The sequence below is a fragment of the Cyclopterus lumpus genome, chromosome 7 (genome assembly GCF_009769545.1).
Source record: "Cyclopterus lumpus isolate fCycLum1 chromosome 7, fCycLum1.pri, whole genome shotgun sequence".
NCBI classification, from domain to species: domain Eukaryota; kingdom Metazoa; phylum Chordata; class Actinopteri; order Perciformes; family Cyclopteridae; genus Cyclopterus; species Cyclopterus lumpus.
The window spans coordinates 23,099,711-23,114,891 of record NC_046972.1 but is presented as its reverse complement, the minus strand read 5'-3'; the positions used below and the strand labels follow the sequence as shown (position 1 = coordinate 23,114,891).

The 15,181-nt window shown below is 42.5% G+C and overlaps 2 protein-coding genes across 3 annotated transcripts; both read right to left on the bottom strand.

Moving 5' to 3' along the window:
* Positions 1-1,229: 1,229 nt before the first annotated feature.
* Positions 1,230-11,320, bottom strand: slc17a9b (solute carrier family 17 member 9b). 2 transcript variants are annotated; one of them, XM_034536969.1, is made up of 14 exons: positions 10,935-11,320; positions 8,582-8,779; positions 8,150-8,289; positions 7,623-7,722; positions 6,514-6,644; positions 6,320-6,416; positions 5,384-5,480; positions 4,871-4,958; positions 4,734-4,768; positions 4,520-4,635; positions 3,685-3,740; positions 3,498-3,527; positions 2,967-3,166; positions 1,230-2,845 (listed from the first exon to the last, which is right to left on the bottom strand). In XM_034536969.1, the coding sequence occupies exons 1-13, from the start codon at positions 11,066-11,068 to the stop codon at positions 2,988-2,990; spliced, it is 1,401 nt and encodes a 466-aa protein (XP_034392860.1). In that variant the 5' UTR covers positions 11,069-11,320; the 3' UTR covers positions 1,230-2,845; positions 2,967-2,987. The 2 variants fall into 2 exon arrangements, with proteins under 2 accessions (XP_034392860.1, XP_034392859.1); XM_034536968.1 differs by having other exon boundaries at positions 1,230-3,166.
* An 827-nt stretch (positions 11,321-12,147) lies between these two features.
* LOC117734122 (glucose-induced degradation protein 8-B homolog) lies at positions 12,148-14,535 on the bottom strand. The gene is made up of 5 exons (XM_034538227.1): positions 14,436-14,535; positions 13,958-14,088; positions 13,676-13,872; positions 13,351-13,548; positions 12,148-13,201 (listed from the first exon to the last, which is right to left on the bottom strand). Exons 2-5 carry the CDS (start codon positions 14,073-14,075, stop codon positions 13,028-13,030), a joined length of 687 nt encoding a protein of 228 aa, XP_034394118.1. The 5' UTR covers positions 14,076-14,088; positions 14,436-14,535; the 3' UTR covers positions 12,148-13,027.
* Positions 14,536-15,181: the final 646 nt, after the last annotated feature.

The window sequence follows — 15,181 nt, the reverse complement described above, 5'->3', positions numbered from 1 at the left end:
CCCCCCCGTCCCCCCTTTTCTTTTCATTGCCACAAGCCACCCGTCTCCATGGCAACCCGAGCCGTTCAGGTCCCGTGAGATAGGAGTGGGCTGGGTTGACTAGCGTCTGGCCATTCACACGTGGGCAGTGCCAAGCTAGCCAACATGGCACACAGCATCCTGCCATATGGCGCCGCCTGCTAGCCCGGACTCGGGGATCCGGGGCCCCGTAGCGAGCCGTACAGACCCGCGCTGGACCGCGATCCGCATCGGGGTCCACATGCGGGATTGGCTCCTTGTGAACCGACGAATGGTTCTCAGGTGAAGGGGGAGGGGGGGGGGGGGGGGGGGGGGGGGGGGGGAGTAAACCCTCACCTTCTTGACCTGTAGGCGACAAGGCGACACATATTTATGAAAGAACTAAAAGAGAAATCACCAGGAAACTTCCCCAGTTGATGATTCACATTAAGACAAGTATTCGCTGAGTTACAATTATTCCCTGAAAAGTTATGTTTAAAATATGCAAATGAGGCGTTAACTTATTAAATATGAGCTCATTTGCATACATTCCCAGAACAGAAACGTGAACGTTGGATGAAGCCAGGTGAGGACAAAAAGCTTGTTTAATTCAGTTAATGTGTCAAATATTTTGACAGAGGGGGAAGCTCTTTGCATCACTCACTGTCAACAGCCATTTAAAAAAAAAAATTTAAAACAGCCGCTGCGTTTTGAAGCACGAAAATATTGTATAAATGAAGCTCTGAATTATAGTCTGAGAACAAACTAATTTAGAGAAAACGGCCTTTAAAATGATAATGATAACATTTTGTAGGCACTACAGGTGAATAGGGTAAAAAGAATTAACTAATAGATAACATGAAATGTTACCAGTTGATTACTGACATTAAGACGATAAATACGTTGTTGTAATACTAGTTTTCTGAAATGTTAATGTTATATTTAATTATGCAAATTAGGCATTATCTAATGGTATCTTCTAGTGAATTTAGGAGAAATCTACAGACGCAAATAGACAAAATAGTCAAAATAAAACACCTAAATGTGTATTTTGAATCTTTTCTTTCCACTAGTCTCAAAGACTACACGTTATTGAAGCTAAAGAGGCCGAAAAAGAACAATATTTCTGCTTTTAAGAGATCATCCACGTACTGAAGGCCTCCCTTCTTCTCATTGTTGGTACTGTGCTGCCCCCTGGTGGCTCTGCAGAGAACATACACTCAAACAGGGTGTTGACAAAATAGACTCATTTTTATTCAAAGTTTATATATATATATATATATATATATGCTTTTAAATACAACACATCTTTAAAAGCATTATAATACGGCATATTTATTCTTTCTATCATACATATCTTACATGTTATCAAAAAAGGATTTGACAGAAATGCTTTCAGGAACCAGTGAGAGAAGTTATTTCTCACGTGAACGTTTAACATTTTGCAAGATGTAACAACAGGAAAATTAAAGATCAGAAGTGATGAATGCAGTTGTAAATAATGCAATAAAAAGGCACATTTGGTACACATTATTGCAATGACAGAGACGATGTAACAATAAGCATTTCAGAAACAGAAATCCATCCAGCCCAAAAAAACCCCAAAGACGACTCCTTCGAATGTGAATAACGACACAAAGTCACACAGAAGCAACACAACTCCATCAAAGAAAGCAACAATGTAGCGATGCACAATAATCAATAATCTTTAAAGTTCTCTCCTCGTTTAAATTAGGCACCAAATAACGAATGCATAGATTTTATAAAGTAAACATCGAGACTGGAGATGAAATATTGGGAAATGCGAAAGCTGAACGCTACGAACAAATCACTTGAGCCCAATATTTGTTATCTTCCCACCGGCAACATTCATCGTGTCAAGTGTGTACCAGAAAGAAAACGTATTTAAATCTGAATGGGCTCCAATCGGTGCTAACTAGAGAGAGGTGAAGTCCCGCCCCCTCTTCCGGTTGGCCACCGTGCGCGCTTATTTCAGAAAAAATAAATATGAGAGAGTTAAACACATTTTTTCATCGACAAACATACAGATTTCTTCCCCAAATAAGAACACCGGAAAGGGGAGGGCCTAACCTCTCTACCGCCTTCCCAAATATAGACGTCTCTTCCTGTCCAGCGTTGCTAACGACGACGACAACAACCTAGAGACTCAGTTTTCACCAAAGTGGTAATGTGGTCAGAAAAGTTATTCATACTGCATCACACTGTAAATAATTTACTCCCATTTTCTGTAATTTTAACTAATATATATTTCTTCATTTTATTCTTAAAATATTCGTTAAAAAAATAATTAAAAAAGATTAATTAAGCCATATAAATATACTCCAAAAATAATTACGTGTGGTATTTTTTATTCCATTTGATCGCATAGAGAGAAATTAAAATAATTAATGACCTTTGGTCTTTCAACTCAAAACATATTGAAACCCCTCCCCCCCTGACCGTAACGATAAGATGAGCTTGTAACCATGGCGATGAGGACCATAGTAGGTAAATGGTGAAGGACATTAGAGCGCCTGCCAAGTAATTAGCGTCTGGGTAATGAGGTGTCACTCACACAGTGATGGGTGAGCGGGGCGTACTAATAAAAGACTTCAAGTGCGGGAGGCTGGACTCTCCCCCCCCACCCCCGGAGGGTAAGGACGGACACACACACACACACACACACACTTCCCTCGGACTAAGTAACACATTCTGTAACAAATGAGTGTAAACAGCTGTTTAAAAAAAAAAAGGTGCCGAATGCGACATTGAGATGGTTGCCTCCCAACGGCTCTCAACATGGCGACAGTGCCGGGCGCCGGCAGAGCTAACAGTGTGTGTTCCCCCCCTTGAGGAGGAAGGAGGAGGTTCGGGTTATCGGCCTCGTATGTCAACAAGAAACGGAGAAGCTCCCTACAAACAGACGTTTCCTCCAACAGCTACGCTGCAAATATCGGAAAAATTAGCACCTTTTTAGCCGCCGCGTGGATTCAGAGGTGGATGTCGTGGTGGTGCACCTTGCTCGGGTCGATGTCGACCCGGCGGGCGTCGGCGAAGACCAGGAAGGTGCAGAGGCCCAGCAGGTTGACCGCGGTGATGAGGGCGAACACAGACGTCCAGGAGCCGGTGGTCTCGATGAGGTACCCCGAGAAGTACACCAGTAGGACCCCTGCGCGGGAAAAACACACACACACACACACACACACACCGTCACCATTAACAGCACCACACATATTCAAACAAAGGGTTGTCACACATCCCCTCACAGGACCATCAACTGTCATCCTCCGCTCTCTGTATTATTCATCTGACACAAACTCCATTGATGAAATATGCATGTGCGCATATGAGCCGAATGACAGACGGGAGACACGTCGGCTCAAACGTTTGTCAGCGCCGCGCGGACGATGGATCACCGGGATCGGTTTGTTTGTGTGTGTAATTTAGCAAACCGCTGGAGAAAGATTCATCACAGGTATTCGTTACCCGGAGAAACTCACCTGAGAACGCGCCGCATGTATTCATGACACCTGCAGAAGAGACGCGCACGTGTCAGACGATTCCTTTGATCATCTTCATCAGAATTACTGGAAATAATAATTATATATATATATATATATATATATATATATATATATATATATATTTATATTATTAATATATATATATATTTTCTTTTTAACTTACCAAATAAAGATCCAGCACAAGAAGGAGCAAGATCTTGAACATTTAGAGACACACCGCTGTAAAACAAATACATGCCATAATAAGCCATATTTATTCAGCAAGACAAGGTGCTAAACTGACTATAATCTCAGCCACAAAATATTTATATATATATATATATATATATATATATATATATAAATAAATAAATATATATTGTTATTGTTATATAAATATTTTTATATATTTATTTCTATGTATAGTTATTTATTTGTATATTTATTTATTTATTTATTTATATGAATATGTATTATATATATATATAATAATATATATATAAATATATATTGTTATATATTGTTATATATATATATATATATTTATTTATTTATATGTATATTTATTTATTTATCTGAATATTTATTTTTTTATATATATATTTATATATATATATATATATATATATATATATATATATATATTAATAAATATATATATTTATATTAATATATGTATTCACAATGTCCCATATGTCGGTGTTCAGAGAAAGGTACGGTTGCAGTACTCGAGATTTTAAGACCACGCTTATTCTGTATATTTGGCAATAAAAGAGTTGAATGAAAAGGATCCTTTGTTTGTTTTATGGGGTTGTTTTTTAAGATTGTGTTCTGTGTTTCTTTGTTTTTCCACATTACATCATGCACTGTGTGGACTCGCACTGGTCTTGGTCTCAACCCCTCAAAGTCTCGGTCTCGGTCACAACGTGGTCTCGTGGTTTTGGTCTGGACCGCAACACCCGTAGACAGTCGACACTATACTCTGCTCCCGGCCCCGGGGGGGGGGGGGGGCGGTATACCTGTGGCTGAAGGTGGTGAAGCCCATGGTGGCGGACACAAAGGCCACGGCCCAGGGGAAGGTGGTGTTGCCGCACAGAAGGAGGGTGAACACGCTGGACACGCCCATGGAGAAGAACTAATGTGCACAAAAAAGAAAGAAAAACACACATCTTAAATAATTAACCTTGTGAACGAAGGCTTTTCAAAAGAAACAACCAGAACACATATTTTTACCTGCATCAACTTCCTCACCGAGGCCGTGTCGTAGCCTGTGGGGATCGAGAGAGAAAAATCAGGGAAGCTCCATTATTTTTAATCCGCTTTTTTATTATTTTTAAAAAAAGCTGATATGTGATCATCGGTCGCCCCACCTTGACTGATGAGGTGGTCCGAAAGGCAGCCACTGAACAGGGAGGAGGGGATGGCCACCAACCAGGGGATGACGTTGAACACCCAGCCCTGGAGGAGGAGCGACACATGTTCGAGGTGCGAGTGGACTTTTTAAAAAAATAATCAGAAAACAAACAGCTGGGAAACAATACGCGTCGTCATCGTAAAACTTCAGGCCTCCCCGAGGAAGCAATTTAGGATTGTGAAATACCTCAATTTAAAAAAAAAAGGGCTTTAGGAAGAGCTCCTGGTTTAAATTTAAAATAAATACGGAAGTCTTCTCTTCTTCTCACACGGGGCACGGACAGGAGACTCCCACATCTCCTGATGGTTTTATCTACGTTTTTAATTCATCCAGTGAAAATCTCTCCGTCCATCGGGTCGATCCGGACGCCATTTTTTTCTACGGACACCTCCAGACGTCGTATACCGTGGTGACTTTGAGGTCCGAGTTAGTGACCGTTAGCATGCAAACGGAGGCCCGCGGTGGGTACCTTGGCGTCGGGGAACGTGTCTTTGAAGAACGTCGGCAGCCAGGACAACAGGGTGAAGAAGGTGCTCGCCGCGCAGAGGTGCGTGACGATCACGGCGCTGTCGGGAAAATGAGGAGAGAGAGACGGACGCGTGAGGCGGAGGTCGACCGGAGGTCAACCAGAGGTCAACCAGAGGTCAACTGGAGGTTGCTGCGTGTGGTTTACGTGCTGCGCGTTGCACATCTATTGTCTCCACGTCTACATTATGTGTGTGTGTGTGTGTGTATTGCGGGGAGACACCTGGAGGCTAAAACATGGTTTTTCATGCACTGGTCAATTTAGATTTTTGGGCTATTTTATATATATATATATATATATATTAAAAAATCAGATTTTACTACTTTGTCTGTTTGCGTACCAAAGGTTACAATTGCGTAATGCTTCATTATATTTTAGAAAACATGTAATACAAAAAAAAGAATTATCTTAATGTAAGTAATGACGTGGTGAAGTTCATTTATAAATATATTACGAAGTTTTATGCAGAGGGGTTTTGTTCACACAGCATTCAATGCCTCATTTATACTACATTTATTAATCAACATATAATAATATGTATTAATTAATATTAATGTAATCTATAATAAATAGATACAAAAATGTTCATGCTGATCTGCTCTACAAGATCAATTTTATTTTTTACCCAATTCACCTGTAGTGTCTCCCCTTAAAAAGGCAAATAGCATGTGGTTGAAAGCATTAAGAATACATAATACATGTGGTTATAATAATAATATAATAACATTAACAGACAGCAGAGGCTTTCCATTTTAAAATATGGCCCAGATTAAAAGCTGGTTATTAGTAAGTTATGATCGGTCGAGGCCGAGATACATTTCTACATGTCTTCCTCTTACATCATACTTCATAAATCCACTCGCTTCCTCTTTCTCTCACCAGACTGCCGGTTGTTTGAGGAGCCTTAACCAGTGTCTTTTGGACATTGTGGACTGGGACCCACCACTTCCCAGGGACTCCAGGGTGATGATGGGCCCTGCGGACGCACATGAACACAAGAGCGTGAGCGTACGAGCGCGCGACGCCCGAAAACGAGCGGCGGACGGGGCTCCTTTAAAAAGCCTTGGGCTTGCCTTCTCCTCGGAGCAGATGTTTCCACATGCAGTAGGCCCACAGCACCGAGAGGAGGCCCGACGCGTAGAACACGCTCTGCCAGCCGTACAGGTCCAGCATGAGGGAGCCGGCCCCGCCGATCACCAGAGTGCTGGTGAGAGAAAAGGGAAACAAGGGGGTCACAAGACACGAGGGGTCAAACAAACACACCTCGGTCACACAAGGTTTCAACATGGTAAAGGACTTTGAAATGCAAACAGATAGCTGGGCTATCACACTTCATACATCTGCATATGTACATAGACCGTATATGTGAGAGGTGGCCTCACCCAGCAGCTCGGGGACCGACCTTTTGAAGCTCCAAGTTTGGCTTTTAGTTGTTTTTTTGCAAAAGCGACACTGAATAAGACATTTTTAAGTGACCAAAAATGTTTACAGTTATGGACCATAATGTAATAAATGAACATCGCGCTGTATTGAAGACCATAAACTCATGTTTACAATGTTTACTGAGGGAATACATCAAGAGAAGTAGAGTCGTTTATATAGACTTCTATACAACCAGAGGAGTCGCCCCCTGGTGGTCAGGAGAGAGAATGCAGCTTTAACACATGAAGCATAGACTTCTATACAACCAGAGGAGTCGCCCCCTGGTGGTCAGGAGAGAGAATGCAGCTTTAACACATGAAGCATAGACTTCTATACAACCAGAGGAGTCGCCCCCTGGTGGTCAGGAGAGAGAATGCAGCTTTAACACATGAAGCATAGACTTCAAACATTATCCCTCTTGTAGAAGGAGGGGAAGAAAGAAAAAACACTCTGGCTTGTTTGTATTCTTCACAATCGACTTGGAACTGGAAAAGCCGGTAGTGGAAGGGGAGAAATTAAATAGGTGGCCAGAGGCTGGCTTATAATAATAATAATGATGATAATAAGAATATTAATAATAATAATAATGTATCCATTATTGATACCAGTGAGGAAATTCTTCTCTGCATACTAAATCCCAGCTTTTAAATCCTCTTTACAACAGTGATTTCCCCCCCCTCCCCCCCTCCCCCCCTCCTCCTCCTCCTCCACCTCCTCCACCTCCTCCTCCTCCTCCTCCCCCGCCCCCCCCATGACTCACCCCAGGTAGGAGCCGCTTCCCACGGTGCTCATCAGGAAGCCTCGCTCACTCTCCACCACCTTTTGAGAGCACAGGCTCGCCAGAGACGGGTAATGAACCCCTACAAGAAAAAAAAAGAACAAAAAACCAGGACATCAAAACATGTTCGGAGAGAAATTCCAAAAAAGCAAACACAACAAAACAAACCAAACAAACAAAGCAAAGACAAAAGTTAACAGACGCGCCCGAAACACCACGCCCGTGTCTGGTATTAATAGACACGTTGCATTCTGGTCTCCAACAGAGCTCTATGAATGTCGTAGGGATACTCAATCAATTAAATAGTTACTCCATACATGAATTAGTCATCCATTTCTTCTGCTGATGAAATACGAATTTAACAGCGTTTCAGGCCTCACTGCATTAAAAAGTACTTTAAAACAAACCACTCAAGACACTCATCGCTCAAACCAACATGACTTCAACATGTATTTATTGTATGTCGGCTGCCTTTGAACTTATCCCCCCCCCCCCCCCCCCCCGCTCACCTTGCAACAAGCCCATGAGGAAGCGGGCCAGCGTCATGGAGATGATGGGCTGGGAGCAGAAGTGGGCCAGGATGGGGGTGAAGGCGGTCATGGACCCCCAGGCGGCTGCAGACAGCAGGAGGACCTTCTCGCCTCCGACCCTGCGGACACGTCCGTTTATTATTATTATTATTATTATTATTATTGTGGCATCATTCGAGAGCACACAACATTATCGAGCATGAGGAAAAACAACATCCATCTGTCCACTCTGAGCAAACACAAGCGGGCCCTGTTTGCGTCACCTCGCCATGCAAGTAAAACTACGACGAGCAGGGAAAGCTCGGACTAAACACCCGAGTCATGAACACACCTGCGTGGACACAAGAGACTACTGTTTTACTTCGGCCAACGTTACGTCACAACGGGACTATTGTGTTCTTTTCCCCCCACCGGTCGCTGACGTAGCCCCCGAAGACTTGGGTGAAGCAGTAGCCCCAGAAGAAGCTGCCCAGCACCATGCCGGACTCCCTCTTGGTCCAGTTGAACTGCTCCGCCATGCTGACGGCACAGATGGGCATCGCCACGCGGGCGCAGTAGAGGAGGCAGGTCCCGAGCAGCAGCACCACCGTCCACACCCTCGCCACCGGCCTGTGTTGGGGGAGGGGGGGACCACATGAAAGGAGAGGTCTTCTCTGATAAGTGCATTCAACATGAGTCAAAGTGGCGTCTGAACTCTCAGAGATGAAGACCATCACTAAAAATCATGAAAGGGTTATTCAGCTTTTTGTAAAAGTTCCATGTTAAAAACTCTTTAGAGGGTTCTACCTAGAACACAACATAAATGGTTGTACCTAGAACCATCTGTGAGAGGATTCTACGGAGAATCCCACTACGGTGTAATGTTTCCACCCGGAACCCTCCCTGGGGTTCTATCCAGAATATTTACATCTTCCAATGGTGCTAACAAGACGCCTTTCATATTCCAAGGGGTTTATCTAGAACCCAACCAGGAGGGGTTCTATCCAGAACCCTTTTATATTCCAAAGGTTTAGTCTAGAACCTAAACAGGGGGTTCTATCCAGAACGCTTTTATATTCCAAAGGTTTATTCTAGAACCTAGATGGGGGGGGGGGGGGGGTTCTACAGAGAACCCTTTAATATTCAAAAGGTTTAATCTAGAACCTATCCAGAAGGTTGTACCCAGAACCCTTTAAATTCCAAAGGTTTAATCTAGAACCTAATAAAGGGGTTCTACAGAGAACCCTTTAATATTCCAAAGGTTTAATCTAGAACCTAATAAAGGGGTTCTACAGAGAACCCTTTAATACAGAGAACCCTTTAATATTCCAAAGGTTTAATCTAGAACCTATCCAGAGGGTTCTACCCGTTTGGAACCCTAACCTTCTCAAAGGTTCCCCTCATTGGGGTTCTACAGAGAACCCTTTAATATTCCAAAGGTTTAATCTAGAACCTATCCAGAAGGTTGTACCCAGAACCCTTTAATATTCCAAAGGTTTAATCTAGAACCTAATAAATGGGTTCTACAGAGAACCCTTTAATACAGAGAACCCTTTAATATTCCAAAGGTTTAATCTAGAACCTATCCAGAGGGTTCTACCCGTTTGGAACTCTAACCTTCTCAAAGGTTCCCCTCATCGGGGTTCTACAGAGAACCCTTTAATATTCCAAAGGTTTAATCTAGAACCTATCCAGAAGGTTGTACCCAGAACCCTTTAATATTCCAAAGGTTTAATCTAGAACCTAATAAAGGGGTTTTACAGAGAACCCTTTAATACAGAGAACCCTTTAATATTCCAAAGGTTTAATCTAGAACCTATCCAGAGGGTTCTACCCGTTTGGAACCCTAACCTTCTCAAAGGTTCCCCTCATCGGGGTTCTACAGAGAACCCTTTAATATTCCAAAGGTTTAATCTAGAACCTATCCAGAAGGTTGTACCCAGAACCCTTTAATATTCCAAAGGTTTAATCTAGAACCTAATAAATGGGTTCTACAGAGAACCCTTTAATACAGAGAACCCTTTAATATTCCAAAGGTTTAATCTAGAACCTATCCAGAGGGTTCTACCCGTTTGGAACCCTAACCTTCTCAAAGGTTCCCCTCATCGGGGTTCTACAGAGAACCCTTTAATATTCCAAAGGTTTAATCTAGAACCTATCCAGAAGGTTGTACCCAGAACCCTTTAATATTCCAAAGGTTTAATCTAGAACCTAATAAATGGGTTCTACAGAGAACCCTTTAATACAGAGAACCCTTTAATATTCCAAAGGTTTAATCTATAACCTAATAAAGGGGTTTTACAGAGAACCCTTTAATACAGAGAACCCTTTAATATTCCAAAGGTTTAATCTAGAACCTATCCAGAGGGTTCTACCCGTTTGGAACCCTAACCGTCTCAAAGGTTCCCCTCATCGGGTTAAGTTTAAGAGTCGTGGTTTGGGGATGCATGCAACAGTATGGCGTCTAAACTCTATAATAATTGATACATATTTCATGCTCATGAAGGGAGCAGCGCCTCGGCTACTTCCTCCTCGCTCGTGCTCCCCACACCCACGAACTACGTGACACGTTGTCACTTTCACCCCCGCGACGTGCACTTAAAAAAGGGGGGACTTCACGCAGGGAGCCGAGCACGTTACACAATGTCAATATTCACGAATAGTTATAGAACAAAAAGTATCCAAAAAGTATCCTCATTAAAGTCTGTTAATCACTCTCGCGTGTAACGTTCACGAGCAACCAGGAAAACGCAGCGCTGGGGTATTAAAGGTGAAACGCGTTTACCTTGACCAGTAGTTGTTGCGTTCAGGCCACTTCTTCTGACCCCCGGGAGCCCCCACCTTGTCGGCCGGGTGGCTTTCCGTGTGACACCCCAAATCTGGACTGTATTTCTTGCCATATTTTTGAATAACTGCCATTCAACGCGAGTTCACGGTAGCCCCTCTCTCTCTTCTCTCTCTTATCTCCCTCTCCCTCTTATCTCTCTCTATCTCTCCCCCTGATTTACTTTCAATCTCTTTCCGGTCTGTAAAAGTAAACAAAAAAAACGACAACATTAAACCTTCTCATTTTAAGTGTCCATATCAAAACTCTGCTTCATAATAACCAGCGCGACTGTGGACTGAACGAGGGCGGTGGTGATGATGATGATGATGATGATGATCACGGAACTGAGCTGCTGGGAGGAGGAGGGGGCGTGTGTTTCCCCCCCCCCCCACCGGCCCAATGCCCCGGGAGGAGTAATCCACGTGTCAGTCTCTCTCTCTCTCTCTCTCTCTCGCCCGCCCCCCCGCAGGATAAGACGGTGACAGTGCAAATATACACCCACTTACACCCAAAAAAAGAAATAATGTAACAGTGTCGCCTACGGGAGAATCGTTTGATGTGCCGCCCCCCCCCCCCCCCACCTGACCGGTGCTTTCCGTTTTTTTTAATTAATTTTTTAATTGCACAACTTTTAGAGCTGCTCGCTCATCCTCTGGGTCCGGGAGGTGGAGGAAGTACTCGCATCCTTTTTAAGTTAAAGTATACACCACCAGGATAAATACTCTTTTTATAGGTTATGTATTTAATACAGTGGCAGGAGATGTACTCTCATTATACTAAAAGTTGCACAACAAAAGTAAATATTGTACCTGGAAAGGTGGAGCTTATTTATTACATGTTTTTTATGTTAAAGTCAAAATACTAAATTACAGTGGTAGAATAGAGGAAGTACTCTTAAGTTAAAGTGACACCACAAGGATACGTACTACATTATAAGTTGTGTATTTAATACACAGTGGCAGAAGTACTCAGATATTTTTAGTAAAAGTTGCACACAAAGTCAATATTGTACTTGGAAAGATGGAGCTTATATGAACTATATACATACATATACACACTTAATAATTGTGCAGTACTTAATTACTTTCCACCTCTGCTCTTGTATCACTTATTTTATGAGTACCAGAATTTTAAAAAAACACTCCAAGCCTTAAAGTCCTTTATGACTTGCGTAGTTTTAAAATGTCACTTTTATTGCAAAACAATATCCGAGCAAAAAAGAAAAGAAAAACAAAAGCACATCAAATTGAGCAAAAAGAGCTACTTCTTCCATACATGTCAATAACCCACCTGTAAAAGTGTCTCCATGTCCGTGGACACAGATTCATCCATTCACATCTTTTGATACCATGTGATATTGTATGACGTATGAAACTGAGGATGCCTCTAAGCTTTATTTATTTTTGTTGCGCATTCCAGGAATCTTGTCTCGTTCTCTCTTTGTTCCTGATTATGTGTGCGTCTTCTTATGTCTCAAGCAACAATGCGTATCTTAAGCTCAACTTTCAAGGTCACAGTAGTTTGAAAGATCTCAAGTATCTTGACAGAGAGTATACGAGCTAAAAAACCAACAACTACAAGCTTAAATGTGTATTGTTTGGATGTACGGTAAAAGTTTGTGTATTTGAGGAAGTGCACACCGAGCCATTTTCCCTGAACATCAAACTGGTCGCACGCGGAAAGTGACAGCCTAATTTAGGCTTTATTCACACCCTCCGATGCCGACAACTTTCCCTGCCAACAGACAGAAAAAAGAAGAAAAAAAACTAGTGAAACTGAAATATACTAAGTTTTACATAAACACATATGTAAATGATGATACCAATTCGACCTGTGTGTTACTTTAGTGTGAGAAGTCGTTGTTTTTTTGTTTTTTTAAATGCCATCGATCCAGTTTGCACATTCTAAAGTTATCAAAGTATCAAAAAAGCAACCCTTACACAAAAAAAAGAAAAGGATGTGCTCCGCACGAGTCAGTTTGTCGGGGGGTATAAATAGATAAAGGAAAATGTGTCCATTTTTTTGTTTTTTGTTGTTGCAATGATGTTATATTATTTGGGGTCTTCGATGGTTCCCTTGCTGAGGTCTGTCATTTTGGGATACTTCACTTTCTTTTGGTCAAGTTCATTTTGAGCCCACAGCAGCAGCTTCAGGAGCTTGGCCAGCTTGGGTGTCGACTCTCTGTTTTCATAGTCCAGCACGCACTGATTCACTTCGCTCCATATCTGAGGGACAGAGACACGGACGCGCCGTTTTACATACGATCCTTATAAAAATTGGGTAAGAAAAACAGGATATGTGTCTAAAACATTCAGCACTAACTGACACAAAAAAAAGCATTTTGTGCAGCGATGACCTTTACTAATATGCGTACCTTTTGTCTCTGCATCATATTGAGCAGATCTCCGAAAGGCGAGTCCTCCGGGTTGTCGAACGCCAGCAGCGCCAGCGTCCTCTCCATCTCGGTCAGACACTCTCGGCTCTCCTCGCCCTGCTCCGCCAACTGCGACTGGGCGAATTCCAGCGCGGCTTCGGTCTCCCTCAAACGGATCAGCTCGATCAGATGCTGCTGCTGCAAAACGCCAACCCCCACCCCACCCCCCAAAAAAAATTAAAAAGTATATAACAGAAATGACATCGCTCAAAGTGCAAAAAACCTAAGATGTCTGCAAATAAGAACGCATAGCATGTTATTTTACCTGTAGGTGGAAGTAGAGGTAACGGTTGGTATCCAGCAGTTCTGGGTGCAGACTGTTGATCAGTGCAATGGCGTCCTGGATCTGTCCCTTCAGGATCATCTCTCTGATCTTGATCCTCTCATCGAGGGAGTCCAGGTCCACGCTGGGCTCTATTCCGGACTCCATCCTGAACTTCTCCGCCGCTTCCTTGAAGCCCTCTGTTGAACAGCAAAAACCCAGTCTTTAACTCCTGCACATTTTTAGTAATAACACATTAAGATTTATTTTAAAACGGTACTTCACCTGTAACCAGGTAGTTCATAATGAGCCTGTTCATATCCGCTCTCTGTATGTGGACATTGTTCAGTTTATCCATCCACTCTTCCCTCGTTATCTCCTCCGGCTTCTCCGCATAACTCATTATGACGAATATCCTTTAAAAAAAAAAAAAAACGAGGAAGAAGGTTTAACTTGTGAGGGGACACACACACACAAAAAGCATTTCCGGTACTTAATAAAACGTCACAACGGTTGTCTTTTTCTTTTTAAGGGGGGACCAGATACACTCTGACAACAGTTCGGGCCTTCGGTGAAAAACACAACATTGAAGCCTGACTTTCGTCAACACGGAATCAAAACAAAGACAACGCGCCCCCCATTTCCGGCGCGCTTATGTCGAACACGCGCACCCGGAAATAACGCTATTCTGTTTTTATTGTCCTCCCATCGACGCGTGTAAACCGTTTTTAAACAAGTATCATGATCGTACGAGTCACAATACCTGGAATTTGTTGACGCTACTTCCCAGCAGCAGCTGGCTAGCTAGCGAAGGAGAATCTGTTCTTCTTCTACTACTTCCGCCGCCTCTTGTCCGTTTCCGGTGATGTACTCACGGTCGCCCCTAGAGGAAGTCAAAGGCATCGCAGGCTGGTCATACAATGTGTTTTTTAAAATCCTCCTTTATGGATCTTACTGGTCTTGGAAATAGGTTTTGAAAAAAGCGATACACATTCAGTGAGTGGTTTATTTGTTTTATTGTTTTACATCAGATAGGACATAATAATTAAATAACTACCTACAACTACAGCACAACAAGCAGGTATAGAAGGAAAGCGCCCTCTCCTGGTGTCAGCGTGCAATAGACTAACAATAGATTGCCCGAGGTAGATATCTGTTATCTGGGGGTGATACTGCTAGTAATGGGCCCCTTTTCTTTTCTTATTATAATTTAATTAAAAAAAATATATTTTATATTGCAAAGAGGGAAATAACACAAACAGACCATATCAATACATTTGTTTATCTAACCCTCAACTAGTTTTTCATCACTATATTATATAATTATCTATTAGGCCTGTGTGTGTGTCTACTTCATGCACTTCCGTTCACCTGACGAAGCCCCGCCTCCCTCCCTCCACCGTGTTTACTGTTGCTATGGAAACGACTACGTTAACTTTAACTTCAGTCCCAGAAGTCCGTTCACAGGCTGAATGATAATAATAATAATCTATTAACCAGTTAATCAAA

Bases quoted from the DNA above. Each gene is read 5' to 3' on its own strand.
- slc17a9b (XM_034536968.1), bottom strand. From the start codon at position 11,068: ATGGCAGTTATTCAAAAATATGGCAAGAAATACAGTCCAGATTTGGGG. The intron at 6,417-6,513 runs GCAAGCCCAAGG...GTGCGTCCGCAG, and splicing joins ACATCTGCTCCGAGGAGAAG to GGCCCATCATCACCCTGGAG. The intron at 4,959-5,383 runs GTACCCACCGCG...CTCCTCCTCCAG, and splicing joins ACACGTTCCCCGACGCCAAG to GGCTGGGTGTTCAACGTCAT.
- LOC117734122 (XM_034538227.1), bottom strand. From the start codon at position 14,075: ATGAGTTATGCGGAGAAGCCGGAGGAGATAACGAGGGAAGAGTGGATG. The intron at 13,873-13,957 runs GTGAAGTACCGT...GCTGTTCAACAG, and splicing joins TATGAACTACCTGGTTACAG to AGGGCTTCAAGGAAGCGGCG. The intron at 13,202-13,350 runs GTACGCATATTA...TCTGTCCCTCAG, and splicing joins ATATGATGCAGAGACAAAAG to ATATGGAGCGAAGTGAATCA.